Source organism: Phyllostomus hastatus, unplaced genomic scaffold, assembly GCF_019186645.2.
Source record: "Phyllostomus hastatus isolate PE091 unplaced genomic scaffold, TTU_PhHast_1.1 phas_scaffold_182, whole genome shotgun sequence".
Lineage (NCBI taxonomy): Eukaryota > Metazoa > Chordata > Mammalia > Chiroptera > Phyllostomidae > Phyllostomus > Phyllostomus hastatus.
In genome coordinates, this window is record NW_025334013.1 from 17,285,880 (window position 1) to 17,310,947 (window position 25,068).

Consider the following 25,068-nt stretch of genomic DNA (forward strand, 5'->3'; position numbering starts at 1 on the left):
AGAGCTAAGAGGCAGAATCCCTGTACCTGGGACGGAAAGAAGAAATCAGGGACCAGGTGGCCCCCAGGGGGCAGGCTGGGAGCCAGAGGCAGGGAAACCCAGGGCCTGGAGGACTCTGGGTAGGGGGCCCAGGCGCGAAGGTGACTCAGGTCCCAGGCAAAAGGGAAAACTCAGAGGCAAGGAACACATGTCAGCATTTCAACTCAGGCCCAGGGGGCTGTGACGAAACCCTGGTGTGTCCCTTCCATTCCGCCCACCCTCGCTCACCCCCTTTCACAAGACACAACGTGTGTGTGTGGTTTTTTTTTTTGCTTTTTTTTTTTCATTTCTTTTTAATACAAACTTGGATCTTTGGGTGTGTCCTGCCAACAGAAAACAACAACAACAACAGAAGAGAAAAACCCAAAAGAGTGAAAAATAAGAAAGGAAAAAAAAAAAAGCTCCCGCAAGAGGTTCTTTTCCCTCCCCCCCACCATGCGAATTTGCACACCACGGGACCACAGCAGGTTTACAGAATGCAATATACAATCCACGATTTATAATAAAACAGTATATACAATAAATAGGATATTGTTCATTTTTGTCAAACGACCTGTAGATAAATTTCTCAGTGCATACTTGCCGGGCTCTGGACACCTCGAGGCCCCGCTTGCAACCTCTTGCACACGCTCGCTCTCTCGCTCGCTCTCTCTCTCTTTTTTTTGTCTTTTTTCTAAAACTGTGTTTTGTTTTTAAGTTTTGTACATTTTTAAAAAGTATTTACAATTGCTGGTTTTGTGCAGAAAGGGCTCACCTTGGGCTTCTGCGTGGAGGAGATGGGCAGGGAGGGGTGGGGGGAGATGGGGCGGCAGGGGGTGCGGGTGGGGTGGGGTGGGAGGCAGAGGGGCAGGCGCTCCTGCCAGAGGACGATGTGGACGCTGGGAGGGGTCTTGGCGTTGGTTTTCTGAAAGCTGCGGAGAAACACAAAGAGAAGAGGCCGAAGTCAGTGGCAGGCAGACACTGAGTTCTGAGAGCAGGGGGGTTGAGAGTGGGACCTCACCCAGTTCCTACCAGGATTCTGGGAGAAGCTAACCCCATTGTTCCTTCTCCCATAAAACTCCAAACAGTCCCCCACGAGTCTCTGGCTTTCTCTGGGCTCAGATTTCCTCTCTGTAACATCAGTGTGTGGTCCAACACCCACCCCACCGAGAAGTAAAGCATGTGCCTGGCAAAGGAGGTAAAGGAGCTGGGGTTCCGGGCTGCGCGATTTGTTAAGAACTTGAACTCGAGTCAGACACAGCTAAATTCAAAAGCTAGCACCACCATTCAATAGCTCTACGACCTTGAGCAAGTCAGAGAATCTCTGTGAGCCTCGGTGTACTCATCTGTAAAAAAGGGATACCAGAACGACCCCAAAGGTTTGTTAGGAGAATTCAGTGGTTTAGGGCAGATTAAGCCTGGTACATAAATGAATAATAAATGACACTAATTACTACTCATTATTTTTGCAGGGCCTGGGCCAACCAGGCTCTCCACGCCTGGGTTTCCTCATGTAACAATCCCTCCAACCTAGGCTGTTCTGAGGAATGACGTAATACAGAAGATGGGGCCTTAGCACAGCACAGGTGTGAACTGCAGCTTCATTTCTTCTAAATCCAACCCCCTTTCCCCAGCCCCCACCAATGCCATTCTGTTCCTTAGAGAGGAGAGGTGAGGAGGAAGTCTGTCTGAACAGAGGAATACAGAAACTGCCCAACACAATGCCATCTGTGTTTGGCTGCACCCCCTGCCTTCCTGAAGCTCAGGAACTCCCAAGTCCCCACTCCCTAGAATCACCAGGCACTGGAAGTCTGAAGTACCCCCTTCCCCTGGGAGGGAGAATTATGTGTGCGGGGCCCTGGGGACCTCAGTTCCCTACCCAGACCCCAGATTTGCTGGGATGAGCAGGACGGTGCCCAGAGGGGCAAGAACGGGCTTGGGTATAAAAGACAGAAAACTGTACTTGAACAACAATTAAAATAAAATAAAATTTAAAAAAGAAAAGAAAAAGAAAAAAAGAAGAACGGGCTGGGTCATTCTCAAGACCTCTAGTCATCAGCTTGACCCTTTTCAAGAGTTCTGTCCTCCTCTCAGCCCTGAAATCCATGTCTCCCACACCTGGCAGGTGACCACCCCACCGGAATTCAGGGGCGGGGCGGGGGGTGCTAAAACCACCACCTTCTAGGGCTCCTCAGCAAGCCAGACCCCCACCCCCACCCCTGCAGGAACTGGCAGCCACAGAAAGCCTTCCCTCCCTTGACTCCCCTTCCAAAAGGGCCACATTGAAATTCTGCTCAGCCTCAGACGCTGTCTGCTGGGCTGTCAGCCCCAGGGACGACTTTCGTCCTGAGGCTGGACTTGCCAGCACTCCCCCAAGGCCTGGGGACCCAGGTGGGTTTCCGAAAGGTGGGGACAGCACCCCACCCAGGTGAGGTGTCTCAGCCCAGGTGGCAGGCAGAGGTGTGAGGGAGAGGGTGGGAGCTGCATCTCTGTTAAGCTGTCAGGCCTCCTGCGGGTGAGGGGAGGTCGGAACATCAGCCCTAGAGGTCAGAGGTGTGCCCATTAGGGTGACAGCTCTATTGCAACTGGGGTGATTGGTAGAACAGCAACTCTTGGGGCTGGGGGTAAAGTTGGGGTGGATGTCAGTTCTCCACAGGTAGAGTGATAAACAGGAACAGCTGCAGAGATAAGCAAGGTATTTATTGGGGGCAGAACTATGGGACGTGGGGGGAGGGCGAAACAGGTTCAGCTGGAGGGCTGGAGGCACCTATCTGTAGGACAGTTTTATTATAGTTTAAGAACAGCTGCTAAGCTAAAGAACCTCCTTTTGGGGTGACGGGCATAATGTGTTGGGGAGACAAGTGGGAGACTTATAATGGGCTGCTTCCAACCACTTAGCAAGTGAATTCTACCAAACCCCAGCCTTTCCTGCTCCCCCTAAGGGCCCCAGGGCAGGCCGGGAGCCTCCTCACAAATCCCTGTCACCCCCACCCCCTCTCAGCCCTTAGCCACTGCCAGTGACCCTCTCCAAGCCAGGTCTCCATGGTGATCTCAGCCCAGCAGGCAGCTCCTGCCAGAACCATTCCCATGGTGCCGGTGGCCAGGCAGCAGGGAGGCTTTCTCACCCTCTGCTAAGCCATCCCTGTCTCACCTTCCTCCTCCCACCGCCCTCCCCAGCTTTCATGACTTGGCCAGAATCTGGGGGATGATGGGGGATGGGGAGAGAATCAAATCTAGAGGTTCCTGAGCAGGGGAGAATGGACAGAGCTGTGGCTATGCAGAACCCTGACCTCGCCACAGTCAGTTGGTCACAAAATGGGACTCAGGCTGACATGCCAGGTGGCCCAGGCTGGGCACTGGAGACAAAGCAGAGAACTGCTAGGCCTGGCCCTCGAGGGGCTCACAGAGCAGAGAAGAAAACAAAGTGGAATCCAGACCAGGAAATTTCAATGCAGGGAGACAAGGACTGTGCCAAGGGGAGCCCTGGGGGCTCAGGGAGCACAGAGGGGCACCTGGCCCAGCCTTGGCGGGAGGGGCTGTGGCTCCTCTACCCACTGCTGGGCACAGTATTCTGCACGCGCTGGGGTCGAGAACGTGCACTGACTGCACGACAGTGAGGACAGTGAAGACCGTCTAAGTCTGATCAGCGTGCCAGGGTCCAGCTCAAGCTGGGCACACCCCCTGGACGCCTCCTTAGACCACCCTGTTACCATAGCTACCAGTGCACTTGTCATCCCCTTCCCTGCTCCTCCAGGGCAGAGACCTGTGTGTGGCACCTCTATATCCCCAACACCGCATGCACTTGGCGCCCCAGGACACCAGCCATTGTTCAGGAGACTTAACCTTTTAATGCCTCCATAATGAACAACTGCAGAGTCACAGGCTGCTGAGTCCCTGTGCTCGAGCGGTTTTACCATCCGGGGTGCCAGGGCATTAGATGAGCTCTGCCTGTCAGTGGGGCTGGCGCTGGGGGGCACGGAGGGGTAGCTGAGCGGGACTCAGAAGTGCTGCAGATGGTGTACAAATCAGGTTGTCCAGAGAGAGCTGCTCTCACCACAAAAGGAGCGTTTTATTGTCCACGTTCATTTAAGCAACCAGCAGAGACATCTTCACGCCCACTAACTGCAACCAATGAAGCTAAGGTCTAACCCCTACCTTCGAGTCACTGCCCCCCAGAAGGGGGCCTCGACATTGAACAAGGCAGTAGAACGGAAGGCCGAGAGAATACGTAGGGACAGAGACTGATTTGCTGTGAGGCCTGGACACGTTCTTTCCCTTTCCGGCCTTTGGTTTCTACGTAAAGTAAGGAGGTCAAGGTAATGGGATAGATCTTTAGGCAAAGCGGTCAGAGACAGACCGCAGCTGTCCAAAGGCCAGACCACTCCCTCAACACTTTCAGGCCAAGTCAGGCGAGTGAGCCCGCCAGATGCAGAGAGGACACTGGTTCCCCTGGGGTCCAGATCACACCTGAGAGGTGGAGATGCACCAAAGGGTGAGGTTCCCAGTTGGGAATGGGCAGGGTGGGACTCCCCTCCCCACTCCAGGGATACTTTTCAAAATCTGTGTCCACCAGGCAGGTGCTTTTTAAACTCTAGCCTTCCCATTCATTCCCGCCTCAGCAGTTGCAGACAGCCACCCCCTTCACTGCTGAGCATACAGGGATGCTATGGGGCTGGAGGTTTCACACCAGTGGTCGCCCACCAAGTTGTGTGACTGCAGCCTCATACTTCTTACCGTCCCAGGAGGAGGGTTACCCATTAGCCCACACCCTCTCTGGCCTCTGTATAGGAGGTGTCTGTGCAGACAGGTGTTATCAACAGGTATGTGCAGGTATGTGTATGGAGGCTGAGGCAAGAACAAGAACAGTGGAACTGAGTGATCCCCAAGGGTCCTTCCTGGCTCTTCCACGCCGTGTTTCTCTGCCTGGGTGGCTGTGTGTCTTTGGGCGAGTCCCTCTCCTGGACACCTCCAAAAGCCCAGTTAGCCCTGCTCCACTTTTAGGAGTGTATCTATGAGTACAGGTAGGAGAAATCATCTTCTGCACATTCCCCAACACTTACCCTCTCCGCTCACAATTTCCCCTGCGTCTACGTGCTGTTCTTTGACTCAAGGAGGAGGGGGGAGAAAAAAAACAACAAACTCTGACCCTGAAATGTCCCAGGTATGACGAGACACCGGGGAGGGAGGTGGGGACAGTGCACGGAGATGAGTAACCAGCCTGAAGGAGCTGAAGGCCTGGGGAGGACATCCCCAGGAAGGGCTGTCACAGATGCATAACTGTCTGGAGATTAAATGGACCTGGGAAGGATCCTGGAATGCCTCTTGGAGGAGGTGATGCCTGAGTGTAAGACAGGAATTGACAGGTGGGAGAGGGACAGTGAGTAGGAAGGAGAAGCCCAGACCAGGGAGCAGCTAGAGCAAAGGCACAGGGCACACGGGGAAAGCCCAGCCCCTTCCAGTCCAGAGCTGGAAAGGGAGGGTGTGAGAAGGAGGTCGGGGCTGAAAAGGAAGTCCTGAATTCCCACAACACCAGCCTAGGGAGTTGAGCTTTATTTTGTAGGGAAGGAGGATGTAATCAAAAGGTGTTAAGCAACGAAGTCATAGGAGCAAATGTGTTTTAATCAATTCATCCAGTAAATTACATTGGGGGCCCAGACACCGTGCCCTGAAGAACAGGCATTTTGGTGGCCTCAGTGGCGGGGAAGGGACTCAGGCAGCAGGGACAGGTGTTGGGGTGGAGTCCTGGAAAGCACTGGGTGCTCTGACCCAGGTGGCCGAGCTGGCGTGACAACTTCTGAAACCTCAAATTTGTTCAAGACCCATTTTCGGTCCCCAGGAAGTCCTGGCTGCCTGCCCTGCCCGTGGTTCAAGAGTGTGGTCCCTGGTGCTTCTGGTGGGAGAGTTTCAGGCCCTCCCCTGGACAGTGATGCCTCTCTGGAGGCTTTTCAAAAACCAGTTTTTTAAAAAGATTTTATTTATTTACTTTTAGAGAGAGGCCAAGGGAGGGAGAAAGAGGGGAGGAGAAACATCAATGTGCGAGAGATAGAGTGATGGGCTGCCTCTCACACACCCCAACTGGGGACCTGGCCCGCAACCCAGGCCCGTGCCCTGACTGGGAATCAAACTGATGACCTTTTGGTTCTCAGGTGGTGGTCAATCCACTGAGCCACACCAGCCAGGGCTTTTTAAAATGCTTTAAAAAGATTTTATTTACTTGGAGGCTTTTAATGAACGCCTATTTACAGGCTGCAAACTCCATGAGGGCAGGACGCACTGCTCGTCTTGTTCCGCAGTACCCTCGGCTCTAGCGGCAACGCCCGGCCCAGAGCGGTGGCCGGTTCGTGTGCATGGAATACTACAGAAGGAACTTACTTCCTCCTGCCCTCCAGCACAAACAGAGGGCACTGTGGCAGCAAAAGTTATGGTGACAAAGGTGGCAAATCTGCCAGGGGAAAAATCATGACCTATTACGAAGTCGCAGGAAACCCCCCGCAGATCACCTGCACTGAGAGAGGACTGGCGTGGCTGAGTGTGTGCACAGGGTTTCCGGCCGCCTCGGGTCCTGACGCGCCTTCGGCTTCGGGCCCTTTGGGGCAGGGGCCTGTAACTCACCTTGTCTCTGTGCTGCCCACCCCCCACCCCCGGGGAGGGCTCAGCCTTAGTTATTAAGGCAAAGACCTAGTTGTCATTTCATCTCCCAAAAAAAGCCCTAAGTGCACACTAGATACAAGATCCTTCCCAGGAAGAAGCCAGTTGAGCAGGTGAAGGAGGCCTGACTCCAGTGCCCTGGGGAAGCGGGAGAGGGTCAGGCGTGCGTGACTTACACAGACTGGGTCAGAGGGGAGGACTCTGGCCCTCTATTTACCGGCCACTGAGTACGTGCTTACTACGTGCTAGCGACTGGGCTAAGTGCTTCACAGTCATCTCACTTAAGTGCCTTAAGAGACGCAGCAAGGCGACGTGACTCAGCGGGTCACGTAGCTGGTGTGAGATGGAATCAGACTCTGCACGGAGGTCCATCCGCACCCACGGGCATGCTCTCGGCCCACCCCCCGAGGCCCTCCGTTCCAGGGCTCTGCTCCCCCGGGTTCTTCTTCCAGGGCCACAGGGATGTGGGAGAGGAGGAGCGTGAAAGGGCATGTTCACGGGGAGATTAGATTTCCAGGAAATGAGGGCTCAGAACAAGAAGGCCTGGCCTGAAAATGGCTGTGACAGAGGCAAGAGGCAGAACTGGAGAGAGGACAGCCTCGGGGGGTGAGGAGCCCAGAAGAGGCAGGGCAGGACGGGCTGACCCCTGACGGGACGGCCTACTGCTCAGAGCCAGAGGCAAGATCAAGTGACCTCTTGAGGTTTCAAGACAGAAGAGACAAAGCCCAGAGCAGCCGGGGCCCGGCCCAGGTCTGGGCATGCCTGCTGAACCAGGCTGGATGGTGGCTTTGGAAACTGCTTCCTGCTCTGGTCAGGCCCCAGCTGGCGTAACCTTGGAGGACCTGTGACATTTCTCTTGGCCTCAGGTCCAGGCCTGAGAGAGAAGGGAGAGGGCAGGGGGACTCGAGATTCCTGAACACCTTGGAGGGCCCTCCCTACCCTCCCACCCTCTGCCGAGGGTCTGCAAGGGCCTATCTTCAGCCATGAGGGCCCAGCGTGGAGCCAGCCTGTCTGGCTCTGCTTTCCATCTAAGGGACGAGAGAAGACGTCTGCCTGGGCTCAGGTGCTCCCCCACCTCTACCCGCTTCCTGCTCTGTCCTGTTAGGTCAGCTCCCAGACCAGTCCGGCCCCCCATTCCCCATTCTGGCTCTTCTGAGCTTTCCTCTTTTAATTCCCACTGGGATGTGACCTGTCCTTGCCCACAGTTCCCTCTGCCTGGAATGCCCTTCCCCCACTCTCCAGTGTCCAAATCCTGCCTATTCTTCAAGGTCAAGCTCAAATGCAGCTTCTTCCACAGAACCTCAAAATCCATTCAAAATGTCAGACTCAGAAACAGTTGTAGAGAACACCCAACCAGTCCATCATTTTGTGGGTGGGGAATTGGGGGGAGTGGGGAGAGAGCAGTGTGGCAAGGAACATGAGGGACCCGACAGTATTGAGTTCAAATGCTGGCTCCACAACTTACTGATGGGTCCCCCTGGGCAAGGTTCATAGCTGCACCTGTTTTCTCAACTCTGACTGGGAGCGGGGGGCTCACCTCCCAGAGGGCCCGGCGCAAACAAAGTGCATCTCTCCTCACCACAGGGGCAGAGAGATAGATGACTTCTGATCTCAACACCCACCTTCCCGGTGCACGAGCTTTGTTTCCCCTGTCCTCTGGGCACCTGCCACATTCCACCAGGTGTTTTCAGGTTCTTTGAGTACTTGTTTTGGCTTCCTGTGGTGGACGCTCACCTCTGAGAACAGGAGCCATAGCTGCTTTGTCTCCCTGTGTCTGGCACTGGGATGGGCAGGGAGGGGCTCAAGACTCGAGGCTGAGCTGAAGGACTGCTTCTCCAGTGCCCGCCATCAGTGCTCACAGCCTGCTGGTGAATGAGCATGTCACTGTCCTCCCTGCCTAGGCCCTGAGTCCACAGTGACGCTCTCTCCACTAGCTCTTCTTCCTCACCATTCTACTTCCCTACATCCCTGAATCCTCCTCGCTTCCACAATGATTTTAACTGGTGCCTGGCACTGACAGGCTGTCCTAGATGAGGACTTGGTGTGCCATGCTAGAGAAGGGAGACAACCCTACCGCCGCCTTGGTCCAAGCTACCGCTGGTGCCTGCCTGGACTCCTGCAGCTGGTCCCCATCCTCCACCACTTGCCCTGCTCCTTCTGACCCTCGGCATGTTCCAGCCGAGGGCTCACCTCAGCAATTCCCTACTTGTCTTGGAATAAAGTTCAAAACCCTGCCAATGCCCTGTGTGATTCTGGCCCTGCCTGCCTCACCCCCTCACTCAGTGTTACTGTCTTTGAAGTGGAGCTCCTTCCTGCCTCAGGCCCTTCCCCACGGCTGTTCCCTCTACCCAGAATGTTTTTCCCTCTCCCTCATCCGTGAAGCATAAGCTTCAGGATCTGGCCAGCCCGCTGCAGTCTCATAGGCTCCTGGCTCTTCTCCTTACAGTCCTTCCTATGGCGATCTTTGCCAAAGGCGTTGTGTCCTTCTGGTTACTACCTTTCCCTCTGAACTGGAAGCCCCCTGAGGACCAGAACCTCATTTGTGGTATTCACTGCAGTGCCCCCACCCCACGCCGGGCACACAGTGGGTGCTGGACAGATGTCTCTGGGATATCTGAATGCTCTGGTTTGAGGCGAGTGCTGTCAACTCTCAGCTTTGAGCGGGAAGCAGGGCCAGAATGTGGGGCTGGATGGCGTCCCAGTTCCTCCTGTGTTCAGGCCTCACTGATGGTTCCATTATGCATCTCGCTGAGCTGTGACCTGCCCGAACGCCCAGCCCCCACACCTGTTTCTCCTTCCACCCAGAGCCGGGGAAGAACGGTTTTCGGATTATTTCACCTTTCTGATTATCCAGGAGACATCTCCCCTCCAGTGAGAAGGATCAAGAGTTTGACATTTTAAACCCTAAGCAGCTTCCCCCTGGCCTGCTTCGGATCTGTGGCTCTACTGCTTGCAGTGAGGTGTGTAGGGAATGGAAGGCCATTTTAATCTTGGCCTGGCTTTATTAGGAGGGAAGATATACTGCCCCCCCCCCAAAAAAAACCCCTTTGGTTCATTGTCTATGTCATGCAGAGTTACAAAAGCCTAAGAGATTATCAAAGTCTATTTCCTTGAACAGATGGGGAAACAGGGGCCAGAGTAGGGGGAAGGGAGGATAGGAGCCTGGTCAAGGGCATATAACAAGTCGATGGCCAACAGGGGAATGGTCCTTCTCTAGGCCTCCTGACCCCCAAGGAGCCCCAATCAGGCACCAAGGGAGCTGAGGTCGGGCAGAGAGCGGGTAACAAGTTTCCGCTGACATGACTTTAGGACCCTGAGTCACCCTGGCCTTGAACGGCCTCCCCAGACCAGGACGGGGCTTTCCAGGAGCCCTGCTGTTCCTTCTCCAGGAAGAGACACTCCCAGGAGGCTGCAGTGGCAGCAGAGGTGAGAGTGAGGGGCTCAAGGCCCCCAAGCCACTCCAGCAACACCCGCCACACCCGAGCCAATTCTGGGACAGGCCTGTTGGGCAACAGTGGGGCCTGACGGGCCAGTTGTGGCTGTATTTCTGGAGCAGGTTGTTTGTCAAGAAAATGATTTCTCCAACCTTCTCCACTTTTACTATTTTGGGGGTATTTCCCCCTGTTTTGTTTTCCTTTTTTCGAAAACACAAAACCTTAAGAATGTTAAAAAAACTGTGACTCTAACTACTGAGGTCGCAGCGCCTAATAAAAATATCTGGGTATCTAGCAATAGTTAATTCTTAGAAAAGCATTTGGCTTCAGGAAAGGGACTGGCTTTTTCCAGGCAGGAAACATCCTGCCTGGGGACAGGCCCGCCAACACGGCCACAGCAGGATCCCAGGACCCCTTCTCCACTTCTAGGTCCTTACACCACATTCCCAACCACGCTGAGGCTGCCTCAGGCCAAAGATGTTGAAAAACAGCCTTTGGGGGTACAGTGGGAGACCAGGAAAAGATACTCTGGGCGTTTCATAAAGCCTTGCAGAGTATATGGCCAGACGTACTGGCCATACCTTTAGCCTGGCCCTTGCCAGACTGCATCCTAAACTAAATGAAGCTCCTAGGGAAATGAAGGGACTCTGTCAGGGTCGGTACCCTGGATGGCAATCACACAACCTGCCTCCTCCTTCACAGAGCAATTTGAACGCCTTCCTTCACATAAGGTCAAGTGGTGACTGTTTCCGGAATCCGGGGACTTGGGTGGTGCTGGTCGGGGATTTAGCATGAATGAGGGAAATACATGCTCGATGAACCAAACTAGATCAGACTGTCCAGTCTGTGGTTCTCTAGCCATTTCAGTAACATCTTAGCCCCGGGCTGGGTTCCCCACCCAAGCAACCCACCTCCATAAAACTGTTCCCAACGTATAATCCCAGACTCCTTCCTGAATCCTCCTTCCTGAATTCCAACTCCTTATTTTCAGGTCCTCCATCTTGTCCTTAAATCCTTCCCGCTGGTCACGATCCTCCCCCACCCCCAAGGCCTCTTCCCACTGCACCCACATCCCCAGACTCACCCAGGAACAAAACCTCGAGGTCCAGTCGGCACTTCAGTTGGCACTACAGGGAGGTGACGGTGAATGTGTCCTCAGGATGAGGTTCCGCCATGGGCCCCAGGAAGCCGCTCTTGGGGCCCCCACCCAGGCCGGGATGCGCCTGTGGCATAAAGCCAGGATACCTGTAGGCAGTATCCTGCAGGGGCAGCAGCGAGTCCCTCGGCACAGGGGACAGGGTTAAGTCACTAAGGAGCGGGCAGCCATAGCCAGCAGTGGCTGCAGCAGGGCCACGAGGAGGGCCAGGTGGCCGGCCCATCTCCAGTGGCTCCTTGTCGGCCTTGGGTGTGGCTGGTGGGCTAGCCAGGTGCGGGGCACTGAGGCATGCAGCCTCCGTCCTGCCCAGGAAGTCAGCTAGCAGCCCTGTACCCACCTTGCCTTCATAGGGTGGACTGCGCGCAGCTGAGCCGGGTGGGTACCAATATGCCGTGCCCTTGCAGCTGGGGGAATCATAGTGGGGCTGGCCCAGTGGCAGGTCCCGGCAGCTCAGGTGGGCCTGGGCTGCAGCCACGTGGCCCAGGCTGGCCCCCTGGAGCCCATGCTTGAGGGACTCACAGGCAGCCAGCTTTGTGGGGGGCGGCCGCAGTTCTTCCTTGAAGCCCAGTGTGGGTGAGCAGGTGGGTGAATACGCCTTCTGCAGGCCAGCGTCAAACACTGTGGGCGGGTGGGCCAGTGGTGGGAAATGCTTGCCATCCAGTTCAGGGGCACCCAGGCTGGGCGAGTCGCAGTGGAAACCTTGGCCAAAGGTGCCATCAGATGGCGTGGACGGGTTCATGGAGTAGGGCCCCATGAAGTCACAGGGGTCTCGCTCACCCACACCAAAGGCCCTCGACTGTGAGGGCAGTGGTGACATGCTGCTGTCCCCACTGTAGTAGTCCAGGCCAAGGTCTGGACTGTCCTGGAACAACGGGTTGACTGGCTGCGGCTTGGGGATGAACTTGGCTTTGGCTGCTGCGCCACCCCGTTCCTTCTTTGCTGAGCAGGCCCCACCGCCCCGTCCCCCCCGTGGCTGCCGGGGCCCTGTGCTCCGTTTGGACGGGTAGCCCGAGGCAGTGGCTGAGGCGGATGAGGCGAAACCCAGATGTGAGGCCTCGAACAGGTCGACCTTCTTCCGCCGTCCGCGGCCCGGCTTGGAGCTGCTCTGGAAGAGGACGCTCTGGTTCCAGTTGTAGCCGGGGGCAGATGACGCCTCGTTCCAGTCCATCATGAGTTTCTCCAGGCTGGACAGGCTCGACTGGCCCTCGCTGCTGGAGGCCTCGCTGTTGGCACGCCTGAAGCCGCCCCCGACTGGCTGATTGAACTGGGTGCTGTCAGAGGACGACTCCGAGAAGGTCTCGGACACGGCCGTCTGCTGCTTCACCTTCTGTGGCGTGTAGTTGGAGATGTCCAGGATCACGTTGGGCTCGCTGACATGGCAGTCGAAACCGGGATTGTAGAGCTGACTGAAGGCTTCTGAGGCCCAGTCCAGACCTCCGTAGCCCTGCCGGAAAGGCCACTGAGATGCCCCCCCAAACTGCCGACAGTTCTCAGGTGAGGGCTGGAAGGAGGACGAGGAGGAGGAGGCAGCAGAGGCAGCAGAGGCGGCAGAGGCTGTGGTGCCCTTGGGCACCATGTAGCCACCAGGCGAGACGGTGCTGGCCCGGCTGTCACAGCGTAGAGGTGTGGGGGCTGAACCAGAGAAGGCAGCCCCCTCAGAGCTGTTGAAGAAAGAGGCCTTGCCTGGTGGCAGGCAGGGGCCACCAGTAGGCGGTGGGGCATAGCCAGCGCTGTGGGCGCTGCTGGGTGAGGCAGGCAGGCTGTTGCCGCTGCCATAGGCAAAGCTGCAGTCCTTGCTATTAGCACAGTCCTGGCCCGTAAAGGGTTTTGCTGGGGCGAATACACTCTGTCCAGCCCCATAGCCACTGTACTGCGGGGTGTAGGTGTTGGCAGGTGGGTGGGTGGTAGGTGAACGGGCCACAGCTGAAGGCGGGGGAGCCAGCTTCGGAAAGGTCTCAGCTGCCCGGCAGTCTGAAGTGGCTGGGGTTATCCCGTAGCTCGCTGCCCGACCTGGTGGGAAGGTCTGGCGAGCGGGCAGGACAGACTGGAAGGAGGGGTCTGCCCCCGCCCCACTGCTGCCCACTGCCACTGGGCTGGCCTTGGCTCCCCGGCTGGGGAAGGTGGCCAGGCCCCGCTGGGCAGGCAGGGCGCTGGTGGGGGGCCCTGCATAGGTGCCCGATGCCTTGCGGGACTCGGGGCGTGAGGCTGAAAGGGCAAAGTCCAAGAGGTCGGAAGAGTCATCCGAATCAAGCAGGGAGCGAAAATAGCCAGTGAAGAGGTTTTGGCGCTCCTGGCTGAGCTCAGTCTGGCCAGCAGGGGTGCCCGTGCTGTAGTAGCTGCCACGGCCTGAGGCCCCACTCTCTAGCCCAGTGGAGGCGAAGGCCCGGGCCTCACTCCCCTGGAACCCACAGTTTCGGCCAGCTTGTCCGCCTGGGTGCCCGTGGTGAGGGGCCCAGCCACCACCCTTGTCCCCAGCCCACTCGGCGCCTGCCTCTCCAAAGCCCGGGCCACTGGGCACCTGCTCTGGGAACAGAGTCCCATTCTTCCGGGACCGCCTCTTGCGCTTGGGCTTCCCAGTCAAGGCATCCACCTCTCCTCGGCCCCGTTTGCGGGGATGCCCCAACTCGGTGAGGCCAGGGCCCCCCACCCCAGCAGCCGCCACTGCCACCACCTTCTTTTTCTTGCCAATGCCCTCAAAGAAGTCACTGAAGGAGCATCGGGCTGCCTTGGCCGCATGGCCCCCACCCCGGCCACCGAAACCACCTGCTTTGCCGCCACGCCGCCGGAAGCCCTGCACGCGGTGCAGGAAGTGGGAGATGCTCTGGGTATCGGGCGCCTGATGCACGGACTCAGGCTCACTGGGTGTCCAGCAGCGGGGCGGCGAGCAGCGCCCAGCACACTGGCTCTGGCGGTTCAGGAAGGCCAGCTTGGCGAGGACATCAGAGTACTCAGCCTTGCTGTCATTGGCATCTGCTGCGTAGGACGGCTGGGGAGATGCCAGCTTCTGCTTCCGCCGCCGCCGTTTCTTCACTTCCGGTATGGCCATGGTGGCCGCTGCCACAGTGGCTGCCTCGGCCGCCACCACAGCTGGCTCCTTGGGCTTGCCGGGACCCAGCAGCAGGTTCTTAGGAGGGCGGCCACGCTTCCGTTTGAGAATAATGGGCATCTCACCAGGTGGGAAGACCACCACCACGTTCCGTCCATTGTTCTTCATCTTGAGCAGCGGGGTGGGCTCTGCAGACACACGCAAGCCCAGCTCCTTGCCCTCCACGCTCAGGCTACTGCTCAAGGACGACACCTTGTACGTGGTCTTATTCCGCCGTCCCAGCGACACAGGGATCTTGGCCATCTTCACCACCATGCGCCGCACACCCCGGCACTTGCTTTTGCGAGTAGGAACCCCTGGGGTCTGGGAAGATTCCGGCTCCAGCTCCGGGATTGGGCCTGGGCCTGGCAGGGCAGGAGGAGGTGGTGGAGGCGGCGGTGGTGGAGGCTCAGCCAGGGCGGCTGCCAGCCCTGTGGGCATAGGTAGGGGCAGCAGGCGGCCCTCAGGTCCAGTGTCTGCCTTACGCCCCCGACCGGCTTTTCGCCGGCGACACAGAATCTTTGGCCTATCAGTGCGCCGCAAGGCGTACTTGGGGAGACCCTCAGGCCCAGGGGGGCCATGGGGTGAGCACAAGTCCAGGCGCAAGGGCTCGGCGAGTGGGCAGGGCCCTAGGGGCTGCTGGGGCTCCAGATGACGGCCAGGGACGTCAAGCAATTTGGGCAGGGGGTCAAGTCCCTGAGGGTCAAGCAGCTGTGACTCCAGGGAGTCAGGCAGGGTATCCAGGGCCTGAAGAGCCAGGCTTGGCAGCCCCAGAGGATCAGCAAGAGGTTGCAGGGGCGGCAGCTCCAAAGCTTCCCCAAGCGGCTCCAGTGTCTGTGGGTCCAGGAAGCGGGGCTGGGGGTCCAGGAGCTGAGGCTCTGGCTCAGGCGATGGTGGCTCAAGGGCCTGGGCCTCTAGCAGCTGGGCCTCAGGGCAAGTAAGAGAGGCCAGCTCACTAAGGATGTCGGCGTCAGCGAGTTCTGAGTAATCAGGACCGTCTGGCTCAGGCTCTGGGGGCAGACCAGTGGCCGCGGCCGTGGCTGCAGGACTATGGCCTTGCCCGGGCTGAGGACTGTCCCTAGGCTCAGGCTCAGGCTCGTAGAGGGGGTGGCTGGGCCGCTCAGACTTGGCGTGGGGGGTGGCCCGCTCCTCAGGGCTTCGGATGCTGTTGGCTAGACTGGGGGAGGAGAAGAAGCTATACTGCAGGTCACCAGGGGGCGGAGCGGGCGGGCGGCTAAGCCGGAGCCCACCACAGTCCAGGTGCACGCCGCTGTGCTGTAGGTCCTGAGAGAGCCGAGTCAGGTCCTTCATGATGTCAATCAGCTGCACCACTGGACGCAGGTTCACCCGCCCGTTGTCCCAGCGACGTCGGGAGCTGCTGCCGTCTTCAGCAGGTGTGGGGCAGTGGGCCTGGGAGACTGGATGGGCTGTCCGAGGGGGCAGCGGGTTGTCCCCCTTGGCAAGGACTGGTGGGCGCCGGGTGCTGGGGTCCCGGCGTGGGGGTGGGCGCGGGTTCTCGGAGAAGGTGTGGGTGAAGGCCTTGTCAGGTGGGCTGGCGGGGGGCCGGGTGGGAAGCAAAGGCCGGGGGGTAGGGGGGCCGCTGGGATAGTACTTGGGCTCCCGGAGGTAGTCAGGAGAACTGCACACAGCACTGGAAGTCACCACCAGGCCCTGGGGCTTCACACGCATCCTGACCTTGTCCTCCGAGGGCCGCCGGGCGGGGCCGGGGCTGACATGAGGGTGCGAGAAGCCGGGACCAGGACCTAATGGGCAGGACAGGCAAGAGGTCTCTCACTGAATACGGAAGTCCTCACAAGCTTCGCATATCCTCAGTGAGCCCCTGTGCCCCTCTCTTAAGTCCCCTCCCCAAGTCCAATCCACTTGTCGACTCCCAGCTTTTCCCAAACCACCACATGCACCACGAACGCCTCACAGGCCCCAGTTCCGCTTCCTGACAGCTCACCCCCTTCTAGACCCTGGCTATTTGCTCGGAGGGAACAGGACGCCTGCCTCAGAGAGGGAAGAACATCGGCAGGGCAGGGCAACCACTCCAGATCCAACCGAAGGAGGCCAGGAAGTCCTACCAAGGGCCAGGCCTCCCTCCTTCTTGCCCCCACCCCCAGGGTTCCAGGGGAACCCCAGCCACTCACCCTCGGCTCTGCCGCCTGGGCTGTCACACTGGAGATCTCTGTGGGCAACAAGACAGACAACAGGAGATCTGAATGGTCTGGTGGTCACAGCCCAGTCACTGCCCACCTGCCCGCCGACCCGGTCTCTTCCATATGCCACCCGCAGCTCCCTCGATCCTCCCTCCAGTGCACGCACCCGGCTGACCTGGGAGAGAGAGGGCCCCGGGTGCCTGGGGGCTCTGCCAGGTGCTGGCTGTCGGCTGGGGGTGCTGTGGAACAACTTCGGCCTGGGCCCAGGCCTCAGGGTGTGGAAAGTGCCTGGAAAGGACCATTGCAGCTCAGGTTTAGTGAGCACCTACTGCGCACCAGGCACTGGGCTGGGAGCTGTCCAGGCACCGTCTCATTTAACTCTTCATCCCAACCCTGTGAGGTAGGGGCTGTTAATAACCCCATTTTGCAGATAAAGCAATGGGAGGCTCAGAGATGAACTAACATCATTCGTTTATATTATTTACGGGGTGCCTGTTCTGTATCAGTACAAAGACTGGGTAGACAAACATCTGATCATCAAAATGCCTTAATTATTACTGGGACAAAAGCAGTACAAGAAAAGTGACGGGTGCCTGAGATCAGAGGTTTAGCAATCATACCAGGGGGTCAACAACAACAGAAACTCATACTTTGGGGGCCCTTTCTGTTGCCCAAACACTGGCCTGAGCCTTTTATACGACTTACCTCATCTAACCCCCTGTAAACCCAGGGTTATCACTCCCATGTTCACACACGAGGAAACCATCTACTGGGAGGTTTTAAGCACCATGAGGGCAAGGGTTCCTGTCCTGTTTGCTTCTGTGAGTGTCTCCCAACAGCCTGTCGGCATGTGGCCCACGGGAGTGCTTCAAAGACTACGGGTGAATGAAGGAAGCACACGGAATCCCCAGCCCTGCTTTTTCCTACGGGGCTCTCTATCACTCCTCTCCAGAGCCGAGTGGGACCCAAGAAAGAGGCGGAGGGAGGGAGACAAGAATGTGGAAAGGGATATTTTCTGACCTCTCTTCTACTGTTATCGGAGAGGTCCTCTCTGACCGCCCATCCTACCTCTATCTTCATCTGGCCCCTACCACACACTCTCAGGGCCCTGTTTCCCCTTCACAATATTTATCGTGGCTGCAATCAATTCCTGGATAACTGGCTCTTCAGTGTGTCCCCCTGGAACGTGGGCTCTTCAGGTGCAAGGACTGCGTCTGTCTTGTTTACTGCTACAGCCTGAACCCCAGGGCCTCAGCTATGGATGTTACATAAATATTTACCAACTGACTCCCAGAGCTGGTCTGGGCAGAACTGGGACTTAGATCCAGGCGTCCAACTCTCCAGGGAGCCAGGGGACTCAGCGCCCTGGCTGATCTTAAGAGATGGGATCTTGGGAAGCACTGAGTGGAATGTGCTCTGACCACCATGATGAGGGTCTTAAAGGCTGACCCTGCCCTGGCCAGTGTGCCTCAGTTGGTTGGAGCGTCATCCCACACGCCAGAAAGTTGGGTGTTTGATCATCGGTTGGGGCAGGTATGGGAGGCAACTGATCGATATCTATTTCTCTCTCTCTCTCAAATATGAATACCCACACACATGCTTACGTAAAAAAGGCTGACCTTTTTTACGTAAGGCTGACTCTGTAGCATTTGGCTCTGACCTGATCCCTAGGGTTCACCTCTCAAGAGTCATGTGCAGACTCTCACTGGCTGCCACACTGCCCAGTGCTGGCACCCTACAGGAAGACTGCAGAGCTGACCCGCAGTCAGGATGGTGTGGATAAGGACGCTTCTCCACGCCCCTTTGGTGGGCGCTGATCTGAAGTCGACAAAGCACCTCCACACATAGGACCCACTGAGTCCTCACAGCAAACTAGAAGGCGTGGCTTGAGACCCCTGCATTTAGTTTACAGAGGAAACAGGCTCAGAGCGATTGTGTAACTCGCCTGAAGTCCCATGGCTGCTAAGTGACAGGATTCCTAATTCTGCCCTTAGTCCAAAACCTCCTTCCACTCCCAACTCCTGCAAACTCTCCTTCAGCCACTCCTGAAAGTGCTCCTTCTAGAGCTGTGGTCTAATTTAAGGCTGGGAGGAGCCTTAAAATCATCTAACCCACTGGCTTCCAAACCCTGTGCTGGGGGAAGCTGTGTAACATTCCAGATGCCCAGGCCCTAGTCCAGGGGAGTCTGACTCATAGATGTGAAGGGGACATCTGGGAATCTGTATTTTTAATCAGCTCCCCCAGTGGGTACACCGTTCTAGCACCACCGCATGCCCCTCCATTTTATAGATGAGGAAACTGAGACTGAAGACGGAAAGAGACTTTGCCCAAGGCATGGGGAGGGCCCTTCTGTTGCTCATCCAGGCAGAACGTCCCTCTGTCCACTGTCCTTCCCTTTTTGCAGGTCCCAGGCCTTGGCTGTTCCTCATCATTGTCCCGCCTACTGGATCACTCAGGGTTCCACTCTTTCCCTGCCTGGCTCCTCCCAGGCCAGGCTAACTAGGCTCTCTCTGCTTCAAGAACCTCACCACTGCTCTTGCAGGAAGGCCTGAGGGTGACACCCTCACAAAGGAGGGAAGGGGCTCAGACTCTGGAATCCCCAAGTCTGCTCTCCAATCACATGGGGACCCATGGCTCCTGACGCCTTCCCAGAGATGCCTACCCGAAGCTACGCTCCCGCCCTGACCGAGGGTGGCGCTGACCAAGCCTCCCCGCTCTGGAGACCTCCCACTTGGGGCCAGAGGCTGTCATCTTGGCAGAAAAGGGAAACCTCCTCTCCAGTGGTTGCTTCTGTTCCACCCACCCGTGAAGACCTTTGGGCATATGCTCCTGCCAGACCTCCTGACTCTGTCCACGGCTTTCTCTCGCAGCCTCTCAGATCTGAGGGAAGCAGCTGGCTCTCTTCCCCACCACACCCAGGTGGTCATTTTCTTGGACCCCTCCCAAGGGCCCTGTAGACCCCATTTCTGTGAACAAAGCCAAAAGGGTCCTTCTGTCCCTCTGCCTGCTTCTGGGTCAGTGTGTCTGAGCCCGCCCATGGGGACACCAGACAGCTGGGAGAGGGCCCCAACCTGCTGTGCACAGTGCCGGGAAGCGCCAGCCCACATCCTTGAGTCCCCAGCCCCACCCTCCTGGTGGCTGCGGCTGTGACCACCCCACCCCTTCCCCAGCCTGCCTCCCCGCCCCCACCCACAGCCTCCCCAGGGGAGCCAGGCTACCAGGCCCAGCTCTCACTTCCGGCCTCATGACCCTCTCTCTCCAGACTGCACACTCCCCCCAACACCATTTCCCTCCCAGCCTGGACTGAAGGCCCAGGGATGTCCTCAGCTGAAAAACACTGCATCGAAGGGGCCGCCGCCACTGCTGGGGCTGCTGCTGCTGCGAAACCTCCAGTGTCTCCCCTTGGGGCCTCTGTCTCCCAGGACCTGTCCCCTCGGGAACTAAGCATCACCTTCTCAATCTCCTCCTCTTCATCCCCCTCCCACCCACCCAATTATACTAAAAATCTTCTTCCAACCAGACTCCAGCCCAAAATCCTAACAAAAACAACAATGATGAAAAAATATTGGTAGCTGTCACTTATCTGGCACTGAAATGGAAGCACAGAAAGTTTAAGTTATGCCCTTAAGGACAAACAGCCATGACATGGGAGAGCTGAAGTCTTAAACTTAAGTGTGTCTGGCTCCTCTAAACCAAACTTCTTCACTGTCCAGAGTCAGTCCCCTACCCTGCAGCCTCCTCCAATTGCTCTAGTCCCAACCACCAGTTTTAATTTTTAACTTCTAATCTACCCCCAGTCAGCTTCTTCACCCACCCCTCCCACCCCAACCATCCGATGCACTACCCTCCCTCACCACTAGGTGTCCCCTCAGAGCCACTGATGCCCCCAAGGGGAGCAAGCCCCGCCCCACCCCCTGGAGCCAAGAGCCCCCGCCCCAGCACAGCACACCCCACTCCACCCTACCCCCAAGCCACACAGAGCTCCTTTGTGCAACCCTCGCCCACCCCCTTCCTGCACAGAGCGGGGCACCTGGCAAGCAGGTCTGCCCTAGACCCGCCCCCTGCCAGCCCCCTGACCTGGGTGCCAGGTGTGCAGGCACCACAGCCAGTTCTGGCTGAACCCGAGGTTCACCCAGCTGGGTGGCCCTCCCTTCCTCCCTCCGAGGTCACCCAGGGACTGTGCTTCCCGCCCTGCTCCGCCCCCATCCCCTCCTGCCCTTGGCCCTTCCAGACTTCTGTCCTTGTCTTTCCCTCTGTCTCCCAGAGGACTTGCCTCCTCCAGCCCCACCAGGCCCTCCCCACGCCTCTCACCGCCCCCCCCGCCCACCTCCTTCCCCTGAGAGCTCCTTGTTCCACACCCCCACTCCCTGCCCAGGTCTGAAGAACTCCTCCTCCTGGAAAGTTGCTGCTGGAAAGGAAGTGACTTCAGCGATTTGGCCACAAGGCTGGGCACTGCTGAGCCCAACTCAGCTGAAGGCCTGCTCAGCCCACCTCCAAAGCACAAATGGTGCCATTTGCACACACCACTCCCAGCATGCACCTGGAACCCTGAACACACCCTGAACCCAGTGACACGGAGAGACCCCAATATATATGCACCATAACATCCCAGTGTACCACCCCCCTCTCTCTGGGTGCTAGTCCACCCTAGCACCCTGTATGCATACACCATCTAGTGTGGCAAACACAACACTCCAGTATTCCCACCCCCGCCCAGGATACTCTGAATCCTGCACACTCATCACTCCAAAGTACCACGTACACAGCCTTGTAACGTCCCCAGCTCATCTACTTATGAAAAAATTCTTGCATACAGAAGCCTGCACACCCAAGGACAGAGCCCTACACACGCCTGCTTGCATGCACGCCTGTGTGCTTGCACACAAGACGTCCTGTACTGGCAGTGGGTACACACGGCCCTGCATCTTCCCACAGCTGAACCTCCTTACTCTCACAATCCCAAGAGGCCCCGCCCCCAGACCTCAGGGCCCAGGAATGCTCTTTTGGAAGCTGGGTGGGGTCCCCAGGCAGGCTGGACTCTAGGGAGCTTCCTGGAGCCTGGAGGCTTCATGTGTCAGTTCAGGGAGTTGCCTCTATAGGGCAGGGCAGCCCCACCTGGCCTCTGGCTCTTGAGCCTGGGTGGGCTAATCTGGGCCAGAAGCAGGGAGGCAGGCCCTGCCTCCCTGCTTCACCTCATCCTAGTTGGACAGCCTAGCATACTTGAGCTACCCAGTCCTTTCAGCACCTCACCTTGGCCCCCCAGCTCTCGCTCCCCCAGATTTCAGTTCTGGGGGCTCGCAGCACACATCAGACACACTCTGGTCTCCCCCTTGGCCCTGAGTTCTGCTGTCACAAACCCTCTCTTCCCAGTCCTCTCAGGTCATCAAAGAGCAAGGAAGAGTCCCCAGACTAGGTGGCAGGACTCTGGGAAACTCGCTGTGTACCCATGGGCCTCAGTTCCCCTTTCTGGGTGGTGAGGAAGGAGTTGCAGTAAGTTGGGTTAATATATTTGGATTCTCTGAAGGGCCTCTTTTTAGCCTAAGCCGTCAGAGGGAAATCCCTGCTAGGATGGGGCAGTAACTCCCCCTGAGGCTCACTTCGCAGGGGCGGCCGAAGCACAGACCTGGTTTCCCCGTCCACTGTTACCTACCTGAGCAGGGTGTGCAGACAGGCCTGGCTTAGCAGGAAAGGCCAGTCTTCACCAGTGATCTCAGGGTGGTCTCTGCGGCAGCCTGAGGGTCGCCCCGAACCCGGGGCCCTCTGCACGTACTTAGCTGGGGTCCAGGCCAATGGGTAAACAGGCCAATGGGTAGACAGGCAGGCAAGCTCCCATCTGTGGAAGCAAAGAGTACCACAGGTATAAGCATGGACACAGGATGAGCCAGAGAGGGGGACCAGGAGGCTGTCCTAGGTGGGGTGCACTCTTGCATACAATTATATCAGCTCAAACCTCATTTCACTGGGGGAGTTGTGAACCTTGAGAACTCAGGCTTCTGTTGGGAAGCACTATCTTGGTACACACAGGTACACGCATGTATGAACATGCACACACACTGTGGTGGGAAAAAGCTGGCCTTTGTAGTCAGACAGTCGTTGGCTCAGCCCTCTTGGGCAAGTCAGTTAACCTCTCTGGCTCTCAGTTTTCTCACCTGTAAAATGGGGAGATCTTGTGAATGGGGAGGAGCACTCTGGGGAAACTATAGATGCTAAGAGCTTATTTATAATGCAGGTGTGAGTTGCTGTTCAAAGGGATGGTGCATGCAGATCTCCGTGAGGGATGTATATGCAGCTGCCATTTACCCTTCTCTATCAACTGGTTACATCCCTTGTTTTCTTTAATAGCCACGGCCCTTCCGACTACCCTGCTGCTTCTTGCACATTCGTCTGCCTCCTTGAGGCCTGTTCCAGAGCCCAGAGCAGGTTCTCATGGACCAGCTCTCATGGACTCCTTACAGGTTCTGGTTGCCTGAGAATTTGTTGTGTGTTAGAGATCCTACCTGTATGAATGCACGTCTATGAGTGTTCAGTTGTCTGGGTAAATGCACCTGCGTGTGGGTTCCTGGGTCTATTTAGCCTTCTCTGTGCTTCTCTGCGCATTTTTGTATGTGTGTGCAGGTATATGTGTGTTTCAGAGTGTACATATATGGGATTGTGCTTGCTCAGTTGTGGTCTCTGTGTATGTGTTTGATGTATACCTGGGTTCAGTGTCTTCGGTTATTCACATGGGTGTGTGCATCTGGGTCTATTTCACCTTGTGTATGTCTAGCTGAGCCTACCTTTGCACACCTGTGAGGAGAAAGGGAGGAGTATGTGTGCCTGTGTGTGACAAGGTGTGCCCACTGGTCAGGCTAAGAGCGTGCCTCTCTGCACACACTCTGCCTCTGCACACTCTCTGCAGCCTCCTGTGTTGGGAGCTGCACCGGCTTTTGCTGCTCTCAGAGCTCTATGAGCATGTGTGTTACGGGCGGGGAGGAGTGCGGGTGATCCTCTGCGGTCCCTGCAGGTTCCTCATCTCCAGGCCTGGGACTGCAGGCACTGGTGTCACTGCAGATCAGCACTGCCCCTTTCCTACCTCTCCCTTCCTCTAGGCTTTCGAGGTCACCATGTGATGGCGTGCCTGGTCAATGTCCCCATGGGTTTGCTTCACCATGGGTCACTGTGTGTTTATGCGTGTGTCCGTGTGTGTGCACTGTGTGACCCCACCACACTGTGTGTCTGCAGGTCCTTGATGCCATGTCATCGCACGTCTGCGCTAATAATACACCTCTGGCAACGTCACCACGTGAGAGTCTGTGTGCCGAAGTGTGCCTGTCAGACTGAGGGGGCCTCAGTATCTGTGTGGCACCTTTGTGTGACTCGTCAGGGTGTGCGTGTGTGCATGTGAGAGACCCTTTGTGAGACAGTGTGTGTCTGTGTCATTGTGTTTGTGTGCCTGCTTGCCTCCTCCCTATCTCCTGCTCGCTCTCTCGCTCTCTCTCCCTCTGTAGGAGCCAGACAGCTCCCCAAGCCTGGATTAGGGACAATTTATCCACAGGCAGAGAAGGAGAATTCCAACCTGCCAGAGCCTCCCTCCTCTGATCCATCCCCCCTTTCCCTGTGGTTGGGTGGGCACAGAAATGCAGCCTAGCAGCTCCCAAGCCCTCAGGGAGCCCCCACCTCTGCAGCTCCCCAGAGGCCCAGAGGGCAGAAAAGATGGAACTCTGGGTGGCTCCAGACTCCTCCAAGGGGGGTGGACGGGCTGCCCCCCCCACCTAGGCCCCCACAGCTCAGTTCATCTTGGCCCTGTTCTCCTACATATGGTGGTGGCGGGGGGGAGTCTGCATGGGGTCTGTCTGGCCCCGGGGGCTGCGGGGAACCGAAAGAGCAAAGCTGCTCCCAGCCCCTCCACAACCTGATACTCCCCAACTGATAAAAGACAGTTTCCCCCAAACCCCTGAAACGTAAATGACTGGGGAACTTGTGACTGTGCCCACACAGGCTGGGGGAGCCGCTGGGAGGCGGGGGACAGTGTGGTGGGGGGAATGCAGCGAAGGGGGAGCATGGGCTGAGCTGGGACTAAGGCTCTCTTCACGGTGCTCCAGGCGAAAGGCAGAATCACATGTTTCCCATTAGCTGCTCTGGCCTGCTTGTTCAGGGGGTGTTGGCTGGGGGAGATTTGTTCTGGTTGCAGACACCAGCCGAGACCACACAAGAGAGAGAGAGGGAGAGAGAGAGAGAGAGAGAGGCAGAGATTGAATGCCAGAAGGAGCAAGAGAGGGAGAGTGAGACAGAGACAGAGACAGAGACATGAGAGACAGAGACAGACGGTGACAGACAGAAGCTGTGAGAGACAGACACAAAACAAAAGTGGAGAGGTGGTGGGAGAGGCGAACAGAGATTGGGGGACAGGGACAGTGGCGGGGAAATGACAGAGGTGGAGAGGCTGGTCAGAGGCTGAAGAGCTCGTTAGCGAGGCACACAGTGTGAGTCAGGCCAGGTGGGACCGAGAGGCAGAGAGCCAGAGGGGACGGTGGCACTGGGGAGGCCAGCCTGACAGAGGGGGACCGGAGGGCGATGGAGGGAAACAGG

General features: G+C 57.3%; 1 protein-coding gene across 7 annotated transcripts in view; it reads right to left on the reverse strand.

Moving 5' to 3' along the window:
- Window positions 1–270: 270 nt before the first annotated feature.
- Window positions 271–25,068, reverse strand: part of AHDC1 (AT-hook DNA binding motif containing 1) — a 63,909-nt gene continuing 39,111 nt past the window's right edge. For all 7 annotated transcript variants that reach the window (XM_045859071.1, XM_045859067.1, XM_045859068.1 and 4 more), the window contains 5 exons: window positions 22,151–22,333; window positions 16,676–16,788; window positions 16,492–16,529; window positions 11,185–16,104; window positions 271–950 (listed from right to left, as the gene is read on the reverse strand). In XM_045859071.1, coding sequence (XP_045715027.1) covers window positions 11,228–16,030 — 4,803 coding nt within the window. In that variant the 5' untranslated portion in view covers window positions 16,031–16,104; window positions 16,492–16,529; window positions 16,676–16,788; window positions 22,151–22,333 and the 3' untranslated portion in view covers window positions 271–950; window positions 11,185–11,227. The remainder of the gene's footprint in view (window positions 951–11,184; window positions 16,105–16,491; window positions 16,530–16,675; window positions 16,789–22,150; window positions 22,334–25,068) is intronic.